This window comes from Schistocerca piceifrons, chromosome X (assembly GCF_021461385.2).
Source record: "Schistocerca piceifrons isolate TAMUIC-IGC-003096 chromosome X, iqSchPice1.1, whole genome shotgun sequence".
In the NCBI taxonomy this organism is placed as follows: domain Eukaryota; kingdom Metazoa; phylum Arthropoda; class Insecta; order Orthoptera; family Acrididae; genus Schistocerca; species Schistocerca piceifrons.
The window spans coordinates 899898889-899917624 of NC_060149.1; the positions used below are offsets into that span (position 1 = coordinate 899898889).

The following is an 18736-nucleotide window of genomic DNA, read 5'->3' on the forward strand; positions in this document are numbered from 1 at the left end:
AACACACCATAGGTAGGAACAAAATGAATTGGAAGAAAAAAAAAAAAGAAAATAACACCACTGTTGAGGATCCTTAAGTGCCAAGTGCCCTCTCCAATCTCCCCCCTCCCCCCCCACCCCCCCCACCCCCCCCCCCCCCCCCCACACACACACACAGTGATTCTATGTTGATTTCACAGAACAGTAATTTAAACAGGACATTTTCACTATTACAGTCGTTTGTGGTGTAGAAAGTTCCTAGTTAGTTTCTTGTCCCCCTAAGATATTAGAGAATCATAGAATGTCCCTGAAAAATGGGCTGTGGCTTTGGAAGTCATAAATTTTTTGAGAAAGTATCTCTTGCTTGCCTGAAAATGGTTACTGACTATATGCACTATCAGTTGAACATAAATATTCAAGTGGTTTGAAGGAAGGAAGGGAGTCTATGGTTTAACATCCCATCAATTGCTTTGAAGATGCTCCTACAACTAATATAATTATTAACTCCACGTGTAAGACTTATAGTTGATTTCTGTTGGATGAAAACATTCAATTCTCACAGAACTTTTCCAGAGCATTAGTCTGTGGATAAAGAGAGACTGGAAATGTGTAAAGTATGTGACCTGTTTCACTTACATGTCAACTCAACAGAAATATGGAAATAATTGTCAAAGCAGGACCAAAATCATTTCTACCTGAGATTAGTTTTTTATACTTTAAGTGGATAAGTTCACTCATACTAATGCTTAAACCTTGTGAATTTTGTTGAGTATATTCAAGCAGAGATAGGGGTGTACTGCTTTAATTTTGTGTTTATATAGAAATGTTTCCATTCTTCTTTTGGACTTGCAGTTCTTGTGTTTTTTTCTGAGTTTGCAATTAAACTTATTGGATATAGGTTACACCTGTCTTTAGGCGTCATTCTGTTAGACCAGTTACAATCTAAAATATGTTCACTTTTTACAGTTTTTCAATAAACAAAATCCACTGATTATGGCACAGAGGTACCGAAACATGTTGGGGTAACAAGAAAAAATGGTGTTTTGCAAAGAAGGCAGAACCTATATCCAATAAGAATGTTTCTATTTTGTCTGTTCCACATACATTTGTTATACAGCCACATGTAGAAATGAGGCTAGCAATATAAGAGAAATGAAGATTTGTGAGTGAAGTTGTTTTTTGTGGAGTAGGTTTTATGTACAGATTGTCCCAAACTGTTCACCCAACCACTTCACCATACAATTGCAGTAGTGAATTTGAAAATAAGAATATTCATTCACAAAATGTTGTGTGATACATTGTTTGTGGGAAAACCTTTGATAAATTTCACTGTGGCAAAACTACAGGAGACAGAGGACAGTGCAGTGAAATTTGGTATTAATGGGCTATGGCAGCAAACAACTGATGTGGAAGCCTTTTCTAACAGTATGATATCACCTGCAGTGCCTCTCCTGGGCTCATGGCCATATCAGTTGGGCCCTAGAGGACTGTAAAACAGTGATCTGCTCAGATGAGTCCCAGTTTCATCTGGCAAGAGCTGATAGTGGGGTTTGAGTGTGGCGCAGAACCCATGAAGCCATGGATCCAAGTTGTTAACAAGGTACTGTGCGAGCTGGTGGTGGCTCCATAATGGTGTGGGCTATGTTTACACAGAATGGACTGGGTCCTCTGGTCTAACTGAACCAACCATTGACTCGAAATGGTCATATTCAACTACTTGGAGATCATTTGCAGCCATTCATGGACTGCATGTTTCCAAATAACAATAGAATTTTTATGGATGATAATGCATCATGTCACCAGACCACAGTTGTTCGCAACTGGTTTGAAAAATGTTCCAGACAGTTTGATTGAACAATCTGGCCATCCAGATCACCTGGCTTGAATCCCATTGAACATTTATGGGACATAATCAGGAGGTCAGTCTGTGCACAAAATCATGCACTAGCAACACTTTTGCAGTTTTGGATGGATATAGAGCCAGTGTGGCCCAATATTTCTGCAGGGGGCTTCCAATGACTTGTTAAATCCATAAGCTGCTGCACTATGCCAGGAAAAAGCTGGTCCGACATGATAGTAGGAGTTATCCCAAGACTTTTGTCACCTCAGTGTATTACATATGATCTGGTGTTAACATTGAACTTCATCTTAATATTCATGACCAGAGTTGTGCTCTATCTAAAGTACAGTTCAGTAGTTCTGGTAAGTACATAAATGATGTAATAAATGGTAGGATAACCAATAGTGTTGGTAGCATTATTACAGAAAGAAACACAAATGAAAGTGTGTGAGATAAACTGGGAATTGACCACTTCTCTTTGTATTTTGTTTCCTTGGTTTCTTGTTTTGCATGTACTTAAAAATGTACATCATTCAGTGTTAGTCCACTGTGTGTTTTATATACTTGCAAAATATTAATTACATTTTATAAATAATAAAAATTAGTTGATAACATAACTTCTACATTTTTATGTAACCATAGCAATTACTTTTGATGCAAGCTCAGTTTGCATGCACAAACATAAAATATCTATATAATTGTTATTGTTATTTTGTACTCAATAGAATGTTCTTCATCATGATAAAAGGCAAGAGTTTCCCGTTGTTGTTAATAAGTGTGAAAGTTGTTTATGAATACCAGGAACATATTTTATGTGAGATCTGTGAAATATTGAAGTGACGTATGATATGTTTTTGTTCTGTATTTTTTTAATTTTTCAGGACATTGCATTCCCTAGTGCTATATGATAAATCTCTATTTTTATATTTTTACTGCAACATCCCTTTTTTTCACATCACAAATCAACAATTTTTAATAAAACCATAATCAAATATTGACAGTTTCAATTTTGCTATAAATACTGCTTATTTTTAAGTAACAGGCAGAAGGATAAATATGTAAAATAAAAATGTTCTGTATGTTACATGGCCCTTTATACGTATCCTAATTCAGTTTCTGTTCTGTTTGGTTCAATGCTTCCCATTTCTATGGGAATTTAGTAATACATTGATCACATATGCAAACAAAGGGACTGAAATGAGGTAATGCCTGGTAGGTATACAACAACCTAACGTTCAGGTAACAAAGCTATGGTCCTAACTGACAAAGGCTACTGCAAAAACTACTGTAGTCTATGCTTACTTATGACAGTCTATGGTAGCCTACAGTAGTTTTACAACTCTGTTCATGACTATTGCAACTCTATTCATGACTTATTAAGATATGGTGCAATATAAAATTCAATAGAGTTACAACCACAACAGTAGGCATACTTTCTCCAGTGAGAAACACTGAACATACTTGAATTAATTTATAATTTATGTGTAATCAACTATCAGTGCATTAATTTACAGTGTTCAAAATGGTTTCTGTTCCCTGCAAATATATGCTTCAGAATTTTAATCTATGTGCATGAACATTTTGCACTGAGAAAGCATCAGTGGTAGTCATGGCTACATGTAGGAGTGCTGTCAATACAAACACAGTATCTTGTTCATTTCTATTGTAACTCAATGACTTCAGGTGACCCAACAGTAATAAATCAATGGGATTCAAATTAAAAAATCTTGCTGGCCACTGAATATAACTACCAGACTCTAGTCTCTTATTTTGCCACTTATTTTGATAAAGTCTTGCAGCAGGCTCACAATGTGCTGGTACATGATCCATTTGGATCCACACATATTGGTATGCTCTCAGAGGGATATCTACTAACAGAATAGGAAGTACATATGTGAGGAAAATATGGAACTGAATTGAATGCAGTTCTCAGGAAGAAAATACAGATTACTGAGCCATTTAAAATTCCAGCTCGAACATTAACAGACATTTGAAATTGACCACACCATTCATGTAATATACAACGGGGTCCAGGTATCCACTGATGCTAGTTGTGTGTGTTCTCAATATCTTCTATGGTAAATCTAGCTCCATCAATCCAAAACAGATTAGTTAGCAAATCTTGACGTTCATTACACTGTCGCAGTTGCCAATAGAGCAAATTTTCAGTCTGTTATGGTGGTACTCCAACCATAAGCTATGAATTCTAGTGTAGTGATAAGGGTAAACACCACACATTGTAAAGGCGTATGGACAGTTGTATGTGAGATTCCCATATGGTATACTGCCTACTGCCTGCCACAATGATGACTAGGCATCTATGTGTACAGTGCAAGTACACAAGTTTCATTTGCAACAGTTTGTGTACTTCAGTTACGTCCCATATCAATACACCCAGCAGAAGCTGGTTGACTAATTTAAAAGATGTAAAATAACATTATGGTCTTGTTGTCATCATTCTGGAAAACATTCTGCATAAAGCCAGGAAGAAGTGTTTATGATGCTGTTATATTCTGCGAAAATCATATACATGTGTGCAACTCAGTTAAGTTACACTTGATGTTTGCAGGATGACTTGAAAGTAATTAATGGATTATATGGCCACAACTTGTACAGTACAGATGGGAATGTATTGACTACACTGTTCATACCATTAACTATTTTTGTGGGTATGACAGACGTAACTGATTCCATTTATGTAGTTGGCATCAAATTACGTAAGTCAAAGCTCAGAATAGCTGGAACTGCTGCATTTTCTAGCTACACCACCTGAACCTGTTATTGGACAAGTGCTACATAGTGCAGTCATCAAATTCACTATGTTTTACTTAATGACTTGTGAAATAAAATATTGTTGTGTTGCAAATGCCTGCATCTATATGCTTCAAAATATGTTGATACACAATTTATGGCCATGTTCAATGGCATTGGTAATGTTAAACATAAATTTCTGATTTTACAGTACAAGATTCGCTATGCTGCTTCTGCCTGTTGTTGAAAATAGTGTCTGATTCATATGAAACTGCAACATTCATATAGTGAAGAAGAGACCAACATTCATTTAGTGAAGAAGAGACTGAAACACGATTTGCATTTGGATAGCACTTCATTATGGATTGTGCAGAAATGAATGTACTACTCAACAGGCTTGTCTTTCAATAGGCTTTCAGCAGAATTGAAAAAGAAACAAATGATTACTCCAAGTTTTCAATCTAAGTTGAAAGTCTTCTTTGTGGCACGCTGCTCGAAACTACATAGTAATGAATCATATAAAATAAAGTATCAGTGTAATCCTAACACTAAGAGCTAGTGTGACAAATTGACATCATTCAAGATATTTCTATTCTGTACAGATGTTCTTACAGTAGTTCAGAACACTTGTCTGTAACGTATTTATTTGTATACTGTTCAGATTTCTTCATATTTTATTAATTCTTTAATTTATTTTGTTTATAAATGTTCTAATCTGCATGTTTTAAACTGTGTACTCACTCATTTGATTACATAATAGCTTTAGTTTGCATGGTTCCACAGACTATGATAAATTAATAACTAATTCTTTTAGACACAACAAGAAAGATTCTTAGATTATTTTGATCTTTCCCAGTATTAGTTGTTGTCAAGAGTCATGCTTGGTTTGTGTCACTATTTGTTTCAGTCTCCCATGACCTTGTATCAAATCAAGTTAATTCTCTCTGTGAAACTCCAGTCACAAGTATTTCCCACTCTGTTTTCTCATTTCCATTGTGAACTCATTTTCTCACATTTTTATTTTTAACTCTTTGTGACATAACTTTTTGGAAATGTAACATCAAACTGCTGGAGAAAGGGGTATGAAAATTAACCAGTTTTAACACCATCCACAATCAAATGCTGCACTCCACATCATAGTAACACACTGTGAATATGATCCATGTAACATGCAATTAATTAACTATCCAACACATGACTGGTTAACCTTTTCCCAGTGGAGCTGTTACAGGTGTGGTATGTTACTAAATTACTAGTAGCAAGTTTTAGAGTTGTCATTTCACCAGAATTGTCAGATATGCTGTTTACTATAGCCCACTGTTTATAGTTTAGAGTATGTATCGTATACAAATAGTGTGCTAATGGTAGTGGCACCAACTACTTTTGATGTCAAATAGTCATGCAAATATTGTTGGTGTGGGAAGTAATTTAAAAGTAGCAATTGAATTTTAACTGCCAGTAGTTGCTACAAGCTGATAAAAAATAAATGTTAAAAGTCTTAACTTACAATTATCTTACTGCAATATTAGATTTCTCTTAAAACTTTTTACAACTGCTCAAAGGACTTTCATATGTTTGAACTTTCAGATGTTTTCTGCTTGTGAAATATGAAATTCTATGGTTGTGGAAGATCGCCTTTCTGGTTCAAATTATTTGAATGATATACAGTCAAAGGAGCTAAATGTAGTGTTTATAATTAGCTGAGGCTTAAAAGCTAAGTGTTTATGTGCCTGTTTTCACTGCATTGCAAAATGAATCTGCTGTGAGGTCTAGAAAAAAGTGAGACTAAGTGAATGATATACTGATAGCATTAGCCCTTTTGCTGATGAGCCACATAAGTAACTTCTTCCATTTTGCATTTAAATTGTAGTCATTATTTTTCTGATGCTTCCAAATTTGTGGCACAGCATTAATCACTTGCCTGGGAGATACTCTCACGCTCATGAACAATTTTCTGCACTCTGCATCCATGTGTTCAACATAATGTATCCTCCAGAACAGATCAAAATGCTGAATGACTGAAATAATCTGATAATATCAAACAGCAATTATTTCATACAGAAATTTTTAAAACTAGTAGAAGGGAGGCATTAGTTGTTGAGATGAAGCATATTATTTTTCTTTCATTCAGTCTGTCACAGAGACTGGAATAACAGTTAATTATATCTGCAGTTGATGATAACACCTCTAGAGTAATAACAAATTTCAATGCTTTACTGGAAATATTACTGGCTGTAAATTGAGCTGTTCCTCCAGGGATTGAATAGTGTCCTAGGTTCAATAAAATGTGAAAATGAACTTGGATGATGTCCCACAAGTTCCTGTCTGTGTGTCTGTAAATGCTGTAACTCTTTGTCATGCCCACCATTTGATGATGAGCCTTAAGTGGGTAAAAATGACATTTCTATTTTGCCTCTAATTTACTTATAAACCAGAAGCATTCTCTTTCAGTTTCTTTACATAGGGCTCAGAAATAGGTCATTCAGAGGCTACAGTAGGTGAGATGATGAGATAAATTTAAGCTTTCGTTTCTCAAAACCTGAAGATCAAATTTTGACTAACAAAGTTCAAACTAAAAGTACAAATAATATTTTCTTTGCATTAGTAGCACTCATGCTTTAACAGTACATCAGCCAAAAGTAAAAATGTTTGTGTTGAATTGAAGGGCACTTCACTGGCAAGAAACAAATAAAACTTCTTTTAAAATTAATTCCAGATGTTAGTGGCTTGAAAACTACCTGAAAATACAAAGAAATGGCACATTTTAGTTTGTATTTAAAGAATGAAAGATAGAAAAAATATATTACCATATAGTTCACATATATAGAGAATAGCCTACTACTTGAAAATGTTTCCTTAGAAATGCTAAGTTGCTGTCCATATCTAGATTGCAGGCTACCAAATTTTGTTTGACATGATAGCTGCTGAGTAAAAAAAAGCTGTTTTGGGAGAATATCTCTTGAGCTTTTTTCTGTAAAATACTTTATGCTGCAACACTTACGACTGCTGATAGTTAGATGAAAATGAAATAGTTACCTGCTGTCCATTGTTTTAGTGTTGATAAGATTGAAGACTTTTCCCAGAGAATGAATTTCCTGTGTCATGTTTACAATTACTTTGCTTAAAAAATCAACTGGTGTGAGTTCAATCTGAAATAAAATTTATTAACTGAAGTAGCATCACGCATACATTGTGGTGGAACTATAGAATGAGAAACAAGACTGTAAATATACTTGGCAGAGTAAACACACACACAATTTGTTAAAATTATAACATTCTTATTTATTACAGTTAAAAAACAAATATTGCCACAAAAACAAATCAATATTAGTGTCAAAGGCCTTCAAATATATGTCTGATTCATATTGATAGGCCTAATCTTGAAAATATAGGACCACCTGAATGGATAACACAATGCATTCGTTACAGCCTACTGTCAAATGTCAACTGTTCAAACTTAGACAATAATGCCTCCCTGTATTTTCTAATGTTCATTTGTACATTTTTTAACTTGCTAAGACTGCAGTATATGGGAGGTAACAATTACCAGACTTATTTTATTTCTATCATTCTGAGCAATATTATTATGAGAAGGAAAGCTGCTACTCACCATATAGTGGAGATGCTGAGTCGCAGATAGGCACAACAAAAAGAAAACTTTCAGTCATTGGCCTTCATCAACACTAGACACACATGTGCGAGCAGGGTCCCCCCCCCCCCCCCCCCACACTCTCTCTCTCTCTCTCTCTCTCTCTCTCTGTGTGTGTGTGTGTGTGTGTGTGTATGTGTGTGTGTGTCTGTGTGTGTGTGTGTGTGTGTGTGTTTGCGCGCGTGCATGCGCGCACGTTTGTGTGTGTGTGTGTGTGTGTGTGTGTGTGTGTGTGTGTGTGTGTGTGTGTGTGTAGTGCTGATGAAGGCCAATGGCCAAAAGCTTTAATTGTGAGGCCTATCTGTGACCCAGCATCTCTGCTATATGGTGAGTAGCAGTTGAAGGGAAAGTGTCTTGAAAGGAGGATATAAGATGAATATCAACAAAAGCAAAGTGAGGATAATAGAATGTAGTCGAATTAAGTCGGGTGATGCTGAGGCAATTAGATTAAGAAATGAGTCACTTAAAGTAGTAGAGGAGTTTTGCTATTTGGGGAGCAAAATAACTGATGATGGTCGAAGTACAGAGGATATAAAATGTAGACTGGCAATGGCAAGGAAAGCATTTCTAAAGAAGAGAAATTTGTTAACATCGAGTATAGATTTAAGTGTCAGGAAGTCGTTCCTGAAAGTATTTGTATGCAGTGTAGCCATGTATGGAAGTGAAACATGGACAATAAATAGTTTGTACAAGAAGAGAATAGAAGCTTTTGAAATGTGGTGCTACAGGAATGCTGAAGATTAGATGGGTAGATCCCATAACTAATGAGGAGGTATTGAATAGAATTGGGGAGAAGAGAAATTTGTGGCACAACTTGACTAGAAGAAGGGATCAGTTGGTAGGACTTGTTCTGAGGCATCAAGGGATCACCGATTTAGTATTGGAGGGCAGTGCGGAGGGTAAAAATTGTAGAAGGAGACCAAGAGATGAATACCCTAAGCAGATTCAGAAGGGTGTAGGTTGCAGCAGGTACTGGGAGATGAAGAAGCTTGCATAGGATAGAGTAGCACGGAGGGCTGCATCAAACCAGTCTCTGGACTGAAGACCACAATGACAAGATGCCATTTGGGCTCTGTTTTGCAGAGGAGAAGGGAGGTTCAAGAAAACTGAAGACCTACGTGACAGTCATAAAGCTTCAACTCTTGTTGCCCATCACAGTGAATAGGATGTAACAACATGACCAGAATGTGAAGACCTGCCAGTGCTGTCATAATGAGGACCACTGAAAAGATGTAGATCCAGGGTTCTGTAGTCGGCTGCAATGAGGACTTCTCACTCAATGGGCAACTGCTTCTCCAGGAGAGGGAGCAATGCTGTGAGCTTTTGTCTTCCACAGTCTGTGGTTGCTTGTGATGCCTGGAAGAAGTCACATCCAAGAATAACATCATGACTACATTCTGCTTCCTATTGGTTGGAATATTTATGATTCACAGGCTTCAGCAGAATCACTTTCATATCATGGAACAGAATATTCTCTGGGTGGCAATGATAAGCATTTGACACTACAGAAAAAAATTAGCTGAGTCAACTAGTGCCCGGACTGGTTGGTCTTTGATGGTGACATCGATGAGATTTCCTGTCACATTGGTAACTGACATTCATCTGTGGCACCCACACCTCCATAGATAGCCACGTCACTTAGTTTTCATGAATTTGGTGGCTAGGCAAGCGGCTGGCAGTGCTCGACAACAACAGGATTCAAGAAAGGCAATAGGAGTAATCCACTATATTACAGGCCCATATCATGAACGTTGATATGCAGCAGGATTTTGGAACATATATTGTGTTCAAACATTATGAATTACCTCAGAGACAATGGACTGTTGACACACAGTCAACACGGATCTAGAAAACATCATTCTTGTGAAACATAACTAGCTCTTTACTCACACAACGTTGTGAGTGCTGTCAACAAGGGATTCCTAAGTCATTCCATATTTTTAAATATGCGCACTCCTTCAGGACATCTGAAGCACCCCTTCTTCCTGGTGATAGCATGTTAGTGAGCTTAAATTCCATTCCATCTCTAGCTGCCATCTTCACAGTTCCTCCAGTTAACTCCCAAGACTTTTGTCAAAACAACTGAGATGGGGAGACATCTGCTGATGGCAATTCCTCATCAATCTTTAAATATTTATCACTGTTGTCTCTGGCAGAAAGCTACCAATATATGAATTCTCCAAAATATAATAAATCATTTTACTTGCAAAAGACCACAGTAGTGCAACATAGAAACCAATCTAGTTGATGAGGTGAGGAACGACAGCAACATATGAAATGTGACTGAAAATTTATGTGAATATGTCCACAGACTGGAACCCTTCTGAAAAACTGTAAATCATCATTCTAGGCAGTGATTGTTGACCAAAGCAAAATTCAATGCAAGTTTCTTTGTAATTATCACAACCCTGATATTCTAAAATGGAGTTAGACAGGGGTCAATTGACCCTTCCCTCTGTTCTATAGATACTTCATGAAATTTCCATGAAGTAGTGAACATTCAAAAAATTGCAATACACTGTCAAGAGTATAAATAATGAAGAAAAGTCATGAAGTCTGGTGGAAAGACATTAAAAATGAATTAGTTATTGCAGAAATAAAAGCTGAAAGTCTTTTAACCCTTCTCACTGTTCTAGTGTTAATTATTTATGAAAGCAGTCAAAGAATGTTTTTTCTTTAAATTACAAATGTTATAATTATCCACATTACTGTTCTCAAATTGTAAGTAACTCTTAGAGTGATGTGCAGCTTATAAGGTAGGTGGTGGAGATGTGTGTACCTCATGATTTGCCAGTCAGTGGTATCATTCTGCCACAAGTGTTTATTGCCATCACTTTGGGGATGCACTATGAGCATTAATTGCCATTGCAATCTTCATTGTGGGTGACACAAAGGAATCACAACAAATATTACAGTAATTGAATCTAGTAGAGCCTCATGAATGGAAAAAAATGAGAGAAAGAAATGAAATGATCATGTGGAATTGCTGATCGGGAGGCCCCGTCTGGGAAAGTTCAGCTGCTGTGTGCAAGTCTTATTTCAAGTGACACCATACTGGACAACTTGTGTGTTGATGATTATGATATGATCATGATGACAACACAACACCCAGTCCACCGGTGGAGAAAATCTCCAACCCAGCCAGGAATCGAACCCGGGTCTGCTGCATGGTAGGCAAGCATGTTACCACTAAGCAAAGTATGGGAAACCCCATTAATATAAATTTGTTGAGAGAGTATATTGCCAGGAGATTAAGGAATTGGGGCATATGGAGTGTGGAGGAGACACAGAGGAAGCATTCGCTTCCTCTCTCTGTGCAGAAAGTGTCATGCAATGCACTTAGTTATACACACATCACTTTAGTGACTATTTTTATATGAGAACAAATTTATCAGAGAGTTTTTTAAACAGTTATCCACAATAGTTTTAATCCAATTGTCCACAAGTTTTTATGAAATGGTAACTTCATGGTTCAGTATTGTAGTAATCAAGTAATAAACAAAAATGATCCAAGTACACCAACATGGCTTTATTCATATACTTCTGAACAATAATGGAAATAAGCCTCTCATGACTCGACATGTAACAAGACAAAAGAATCATACTGAAGGTGTAACTCAAGTGATACGCAGAACAACTCATGTGAGTGATGCAAACTAAAAGAACATAGCAGGAGTCAGTGCTGCACTGCGTGCATATAGGTGTGAGTTGCCAGTAGATGACACTGCAGAGACTGTGCCATGTACACACTTCCTACAGGTGGCCTCAAGTGGTTGGCTGCACTGATGCAGTTGGCAGTTGACTTAAGCACACACACATGGCAATACTAAACTTGGTGCATTCACACTCACATGCACTAATAGGAGGATACAGCACACATCTCCCTCATGTGATGAGGGCACCCAGGTGATAGAGGAGACACTGGCAGCCCAACAAGAGAGACACCATTTGTTCCAGAGTGGCAGCAGCCAGTGGCAGGGATAGGATGCCATGCCAGGTGGGCACTGGAGCAGAGGGCTGGAACGTGTGGAGACGTGGGCATGCCTAACGGAGATGGGTCTGTACTGCATCCAACGACAGCACTGGGGAGGAGGGTGCCGTCATCATCTCTGTGTTGTCATCCACAGGCAGGTCAAAGTGCAGAGGAGATGGGGCTGGACCACCAGTGATGATGGCTGAGGTGATAATGGTGAGGGGGCCAGTGGAGATGGCCCGACCGGAACAGCAGGCTGCAGTAATGGATGCGAGGCTGGAGGCAGACCCGCACCTGGTGGTGCAGGGAATCTGGAACCCAAGGGCACTGCACATGGAGGAGGCAGCCAGTGGGATGGGGGTGCCTCCACAGCAGGCAATGATGGGCTCAAGGTGGAGGGCAGCTGGGTGGGCTGTGGCAACTAGGGCCACACCCATGAACTGGTAGCTTCTGGAGAGCAGGGTCGCAACTGATCAAAATGGCGTGCCACCAGCCCATTGGCCTTACAGACATTACAAAGACAATATCCCCAACAGTGGTCAGTATCCACCTGGGCCAGCAACCAAACCCTTGCACCCACACCGCCAATCCCAGTGCAAAGTGACCGGTTGATCCCAGTTGTGGCAGGTGCAGCACATGGCACAGAAGGTGGAGGAGCGTGCATGGCTGCTGACTGTGAAGCATCTCAGCCGGGCTCTGCTCCCCCATAGGTGTGAAGTGATAGGTGCTCAGAAAATGGTAAAGGACATCGTCCAGGAAAGAATCCACTACGTATGCATTAGTCATTCTACTTCGCCATTTGATTGAGGGTGGAATGGCAGAGCTGTAACATGATGAATGCCACGACAGAAATGAAACAATTGAAAGGTGTGTTAGAAATGAACTGAGGCCCATTGTCAGAAACTAAGGTACAAGGCAACCCCTCAATACAAAATATCCTCAAAAGCATATGAATTATGATCTCAGCTGATATTCATGCACACCAGAGAATGTTCAGAAACTGTGAAAGTCCATTTACAACCAACTGCCAATAGGAATTCAAGAAGGGTCCACTAAGTGTACATGAATGCATTCCCATGGCTGGTGCTCCACACTAGCGAGGGCCAGGGGACAGAGATGCCCTGGGGGTTGCCTCTTGTTGGGCACACTGCTTACAAGCCGTGACAAAATGAACAATTTCACCATCAGTCCCTGGCCGAGAAACATGCCTACCAGCTAAAAATTTAGAGTGTAAAAGTCCTCAATGGCCCTGGGAGAGAAAGCTTTGCAACTCATGCCATAATGTGCTGGAAATGAGAACTCTTCCGCGGACAACAGCAAACACCATCAAAAACAGAAAGGTGATACTGTAAGGAAAAATAGTTGCACAGTGCTTCCAAAGCCCAACCCAGTGGTTTATCTGGCCAGTCCTGTTGAGCAAACCGAACCACCTTGCGTTGAACCGGGTTGGCAGTAACAGCAATTGGTATGCGTGAGTTCACAATTGGAAAACCCTCGAATGTGGCCTGCATTTAAATATCAAGATGGAAGCAAAGCAATTCTTCATGATCACTGTCAGGATCAGGACCCACAGGAAAGTGGATAAAGTGTCCACATTGGCATGTTTAAACACAGGTCAAAAATTGTTTGTAGCAATATGAGAACAACGCCCAGTGTTGTAGGTGGGGTGCTGCCTTTTCAGTCAAGGAAGTGTGAGGGTTGAAAAATGAATCCAAGGGGTTATGATCAGTAATAAAGTGAAACATGGAGCCATACAAAAAAAACATGAAATTTCTGGAGAGCATAGACTACAGCAAGAGCTTCTTTTTACTCCTGAGAGCAACACAGCTGGGCCAGAGTGAGAGGTTTAGAGGTGAAAGCAACAGATCGTTCAGAGCTGTCCACATATTGGTGTGCTAGGATTACACGAAGGCCATACTGTAAGGCATCAGTCACCAAAACTTTGTGCTGGTCCCGAGAGAACATAGCTAAACAAGAGACTGAGAGTATTTTGGATTTCAAAATTTCAAAAGCACATTTTCAGTCTGAGCTCCAACAAAAATGACATTCTTGCATAACAATTAACGCAATGAGTGGGCCAATGTGGCCACCTATGGCTAGAATTTATGGTAGTATGCTATCTTCCCTAGGAAGGCCTGAAGCTCCTTCATGGACAAGAGGCAAGGCATAGACATAACAGTGGAGATGTGGTCTGGCAGAGGGCAAACCCCATCCAGTGGGGTTGGAAAAATTAAGATCGTGTGAGGTTATATCTTAAGCTTGCAGATTGTAAGACAGGAAACAAAGTGTGCAGATTTGTCAAGTGATTGGCTGTGGAGGAGCCCATGACAAAAATATCATCCAGATAATTAATGCAACCCAGGACAGATATCGTCGATTGCTCTAAACATTATTGGAAAATAGCCACACCAAAAGGAAGGAGGAAATATTGATAGAGACCAATAGAAGTATTCAGAACCAGAGTTCACTGAGACTCTTCATCCACAGGAACCTGCAGATATGCTTCAGATAAATCAGTTTTAGAAAAGTATTGGAATCTTGTCATTTTCAGCAACAGTTCCTCCTGGCATGATTGTCTGCATGTTGACAATAGTACTCAAGTTGCCACAGAGGTGAAGTTTCCCCGACAGCTTCCAAACTGCAAGCAGCAGAGATACCATTCACTAGCAATAACAGGTTGCACCACCTCTTGAGATTGAAGTCCATCCAATTCTGCTCTCACTTGATCTTCCAGGGTGACAGGATAGGCTGCACATGACAAAAATGAGCAAACCCGTAAATTTCAAATAAATATGGGCATAAAAATTTGCAGCACAGCCTATACCTTCTGAAAACAGTTGTGAAAAATCCTCACACACTGTTTCCAATTGAGAATACAATACCTGATTGGACACAAGGTGAACTGCATCAATGATAGAAAATCCAAATGTCTGGAATGCACCTGTCCCGAACAAGTTCTCAACACCAGCATGGAACGAACCACTGACTTGTAAGAGGCAGATGCCCTAAATTGTCCCAACCATGGTTCAAAATGGTTCAAATGGCTCTGAGCACTATGGGACTTAACATCTATGGTCATCAGTCCCCTAGAACTTAGAACTACTTAAATCTAACTAACCTAAGGACATCACACAACACCCAGTCATCACGAGGCATCCCAACCGTACAATGTTCTGTTTGTTATAACTGATCAGCTTACACAGAACTGATTGCAATGGCAGTGAACCTAATCAATAACATCACTGCACCACCTGTGTTGACCTGAAGCTGGAGCACTTGGCAAAAAACACTTAACTCAATAAACAACCTGGAAGAAGCCACAAGAATTGGAGTCACACATTTTATGATCATGTCCGTATCCTGAGCAACCTTCAGCAAATGACACACAGAGGTAATGTGGCCTTCCTTCTGGCATGCATAACAAGTAGCCCAGCTCTTAGGACATGCCGGAAACAGAGAATGCTAATACTGATGCTGGCATTGTGGCAGTCGCGGCTGCTTGGGCTAGTCTTGGTCTGCTCAGTGCTAGGCCCGCATGTTTACTGCAGCCACTGCCGCTTGCTTGTGCAAGCTCTCTGTCATCCAAGGGAGCAGATTTTGTGACACTACTGCCACATTGCCCCATGCTTCAATTTGGTCACATGCTGCTCGAAAAACTCCAAAAGATTGTGCTATTTGCAAAACTTCTGCCAACAGGGGTTTTTCACAGAGTAAAGCCTTCTGGTGCACTCCACTGTCTGGAGCTAAACAGGTAATTGCATCGCACACCATACAATCTGCATAAGAGCCATAATGGGTATCAGTAACTTGCAGTAGAAGAGATCCACAGTCAGAGGTATTGGAACAATTTTTGCTTATAACTTTCAACTTGGCCATTTATGACCAGGGTCCCTTTCCTCAAATTGATACATTTATACTTCATCATCATCCCTGATTGTCTGTAACATGATCACAGAATCACTTGGTGTAATGAAAGTGGGAGTGATTACATATACAAAAGATGGAATTAATTCAAGGCCATAGACCTAAACCAGTACAGCTCTTTGAGTACTGTACCTCAGTAATAGACTTGGAAAAATGGATGAAAAATAAAAAGTTAAGCAAATTTTTTATTTTCATTACTAAAATCAGTTACCATACACAAGCTGTCAATTGTTGAACTTCTGCATTTCAGAAGTCGATGGTAACATTGACACTGAATAGATGGTTGAGATGTTCAAGTGCTGTCAAATTTGATAATTTTAGTAGTCTCAACCTGCTGTAGATATAATAGCTAGTTAGATGTTTAATTTTAGTGCATCTGCAGCTATATAAGTATTAGCATATGAAAGTTTACAGAAATTAAGTGTCAAATAATGCTATTAACATTGTTACAATGACAAAAAATTTAAATACTGTAGTAAATAAGAGTTAATATTTTTTTAGAGAGTAGTTATGAGCAGAGGATGAAAATAACTAATTGTTTTGATGTATGTTACTTCTGTATAAGCTATCACATACACATGTTTCTTCCAAAAAATAAATGTAGTAAGTCAGTTGTTTCTGATTAAATAAAACAATAAAAAGTCGTGAAATTATAAATTTTTTAGCAATCACTAATCTGTCTAGTCTAAAAAATGTCATCAGAATGGGCAAGAGTGCAAACTGCCACAAAGATGTGAAAAATGCTTATCAGGGTGAAGAAAGCTTACACATTTTTCATGTTAGACACTGAGCAGCAGCAGGTTTGGATGGAGACATGACAAGCTTCTGGCACTGCAATAGTTGTACCTATCACTACATGATTATGAAGAAGGAGCAGTTGATCTTCAAATTCAAAGTTGATCTGACAGTAGCACAGGCTGAATTAAGATAGTTAAGAGTGGCTTGTGGCAGCAGTAAGGTGAAGAACAGGATAGATGACTAGACTGTTGTCAAATCTGCCAGATCAGGCAAGAGGTTCAAAAGATACTGCAAGTCTGTTAGCTTTAGTCTAGACATCTGCAACAGCTTCACTGTTCTGCAGACTATAGGCAAAAGTGTGCAGACAGACGCAGAAGTTCAGGAATGCACTGAGAAGAGAGGAAAAAAAAATTGCAGGTTAAGAGTAATAGAAATTAGAGCATTAAAAAGTCTTCTGCTGGGGATAATCATGGGCTGAAAATGTTTGAACCTAATACATAACTTGTTGGGTAAGGAATATCAGGTAATTAGCATTCCCAGACAAGCACACCTGTGATTTAGGCTCTCTGGGAAAATTTCTCGGTAAGGATTATTTAGTGATTATTGAGGGTACAGGGAACAAGTTGAATCATAACCTTGATTATGCAATTGAGAATGGTACCAGGAACATGAAAATGCTCCACACGCTACTGTGAAAATTGTATCACTCTTGGAGCAATATGACAACCCCTGGATGAAGTATTCTGTCAAATGTATAAATTCTGATCTTCTGGAGTCATTAACAGGGCACTATGTGCCCAATCCCTGAGATTTCCAATATTTTCACTTGGCCTTTTTAGGGTTAATGTTCCTGAAAGCCAGAACTGCCAAATAACAACAGATACAGTTGCAACAATCAGAGGGAAAATAAAAAATTATAATTTGGACAGCTGAAAGGGTGACATTCATAATACATTTTGACTTTCTCATTATAGCATAAGAAGCTTGTTATATAAGGAAGATGAGCTTCTTGTATCACAGTAGGAAACTGAAAAATCTAACAGCATTGATATAGATGTACTATGCATTACCTGAACATCATTCAGAAGTTACAGACATTGAACCAATGCACCTAAATGGATACAAAATCACCTTATTGTAGTCATAATACAGAGTGATTCCATGGTGGTGGACTTGTTAAGTAGAAGAGATGTGTTTCACAGTAGCAAAGATGAACAAGGGCTCATAGCTATTAAATTATGCATTTTAGAGGCCATGTTTACTAAACATTTCTTCTTTTCTTACGATATTGCAGTGCCTGTGTTATTCTGATGATGATGCACTGCGGCGACCACAGCCCTTATGAAACATATCAGATGAATTCACAATTGGGAATTATGACCACCATCAGCTGTAGAATGGAATGGTGACAATGAAAATTTGTGCCGGACTGGGAATCAAAGCCAGAGATCCTTCTTATTGTGAGCAGTCACCCTACCATTTGGCTATACATGCAAATTGCGAAACACATCAGATGAATTTGCAATTGTGAATAATGACTACCATCAGCTGTAGAATGGAATGATGACAGTGAAAATTTGTGCCAGACTGGTACTCGAGCCTGGATTTGGCTATCCATGCACGGATTCCTCACTGCAGAGACAGAAACTGTGGGGAATATTCACAAACGTTTGTGCAAAGCCTACAGAGCATCTGCTGTTGACAGAAGAACAGTTAGCGGCTGGGCACAGAGGGTGAGGTCATCAGGAGGTGGTTCGGTGGAGTTCCACGATTTGTAGCCGTCAGGGAGACTATCCATGGATGTCACACCCGACAGCCCTGACCTAGTCCCCTCGGACTTCCACTCATTTGGGTCATTAAAGGATGCCATTCGTGGAAGACA

At 39.0% G+C, this 18736-nt stretch overlaps 1 protein-coding gene across 3 annotated transcripts in view; it reads right to left on the reverse strand.

The window, feature by feature from the left end:
* Window positions 1-18736, reverse strand: part of LOC124721554 (glycine betaine reductase ATRR-like) — a 314803-nt gene that overhangs the window by 38056 nt on the left and 258011 nt on the right. For all 3 annotated transcript variants that reach the window (XM_047246588.1, XM_047246590.1, XM_047246589.1), the window contains exon 18: window positions 7607-7719. In XM_047246588.1, coding sequence (XP_047102544.1) covers window positions 7607-7719 — 113 coding nt within the window. The remainder of the gene's footprint in view (window positions 1-7606; window positions 7720-18736) is intronic.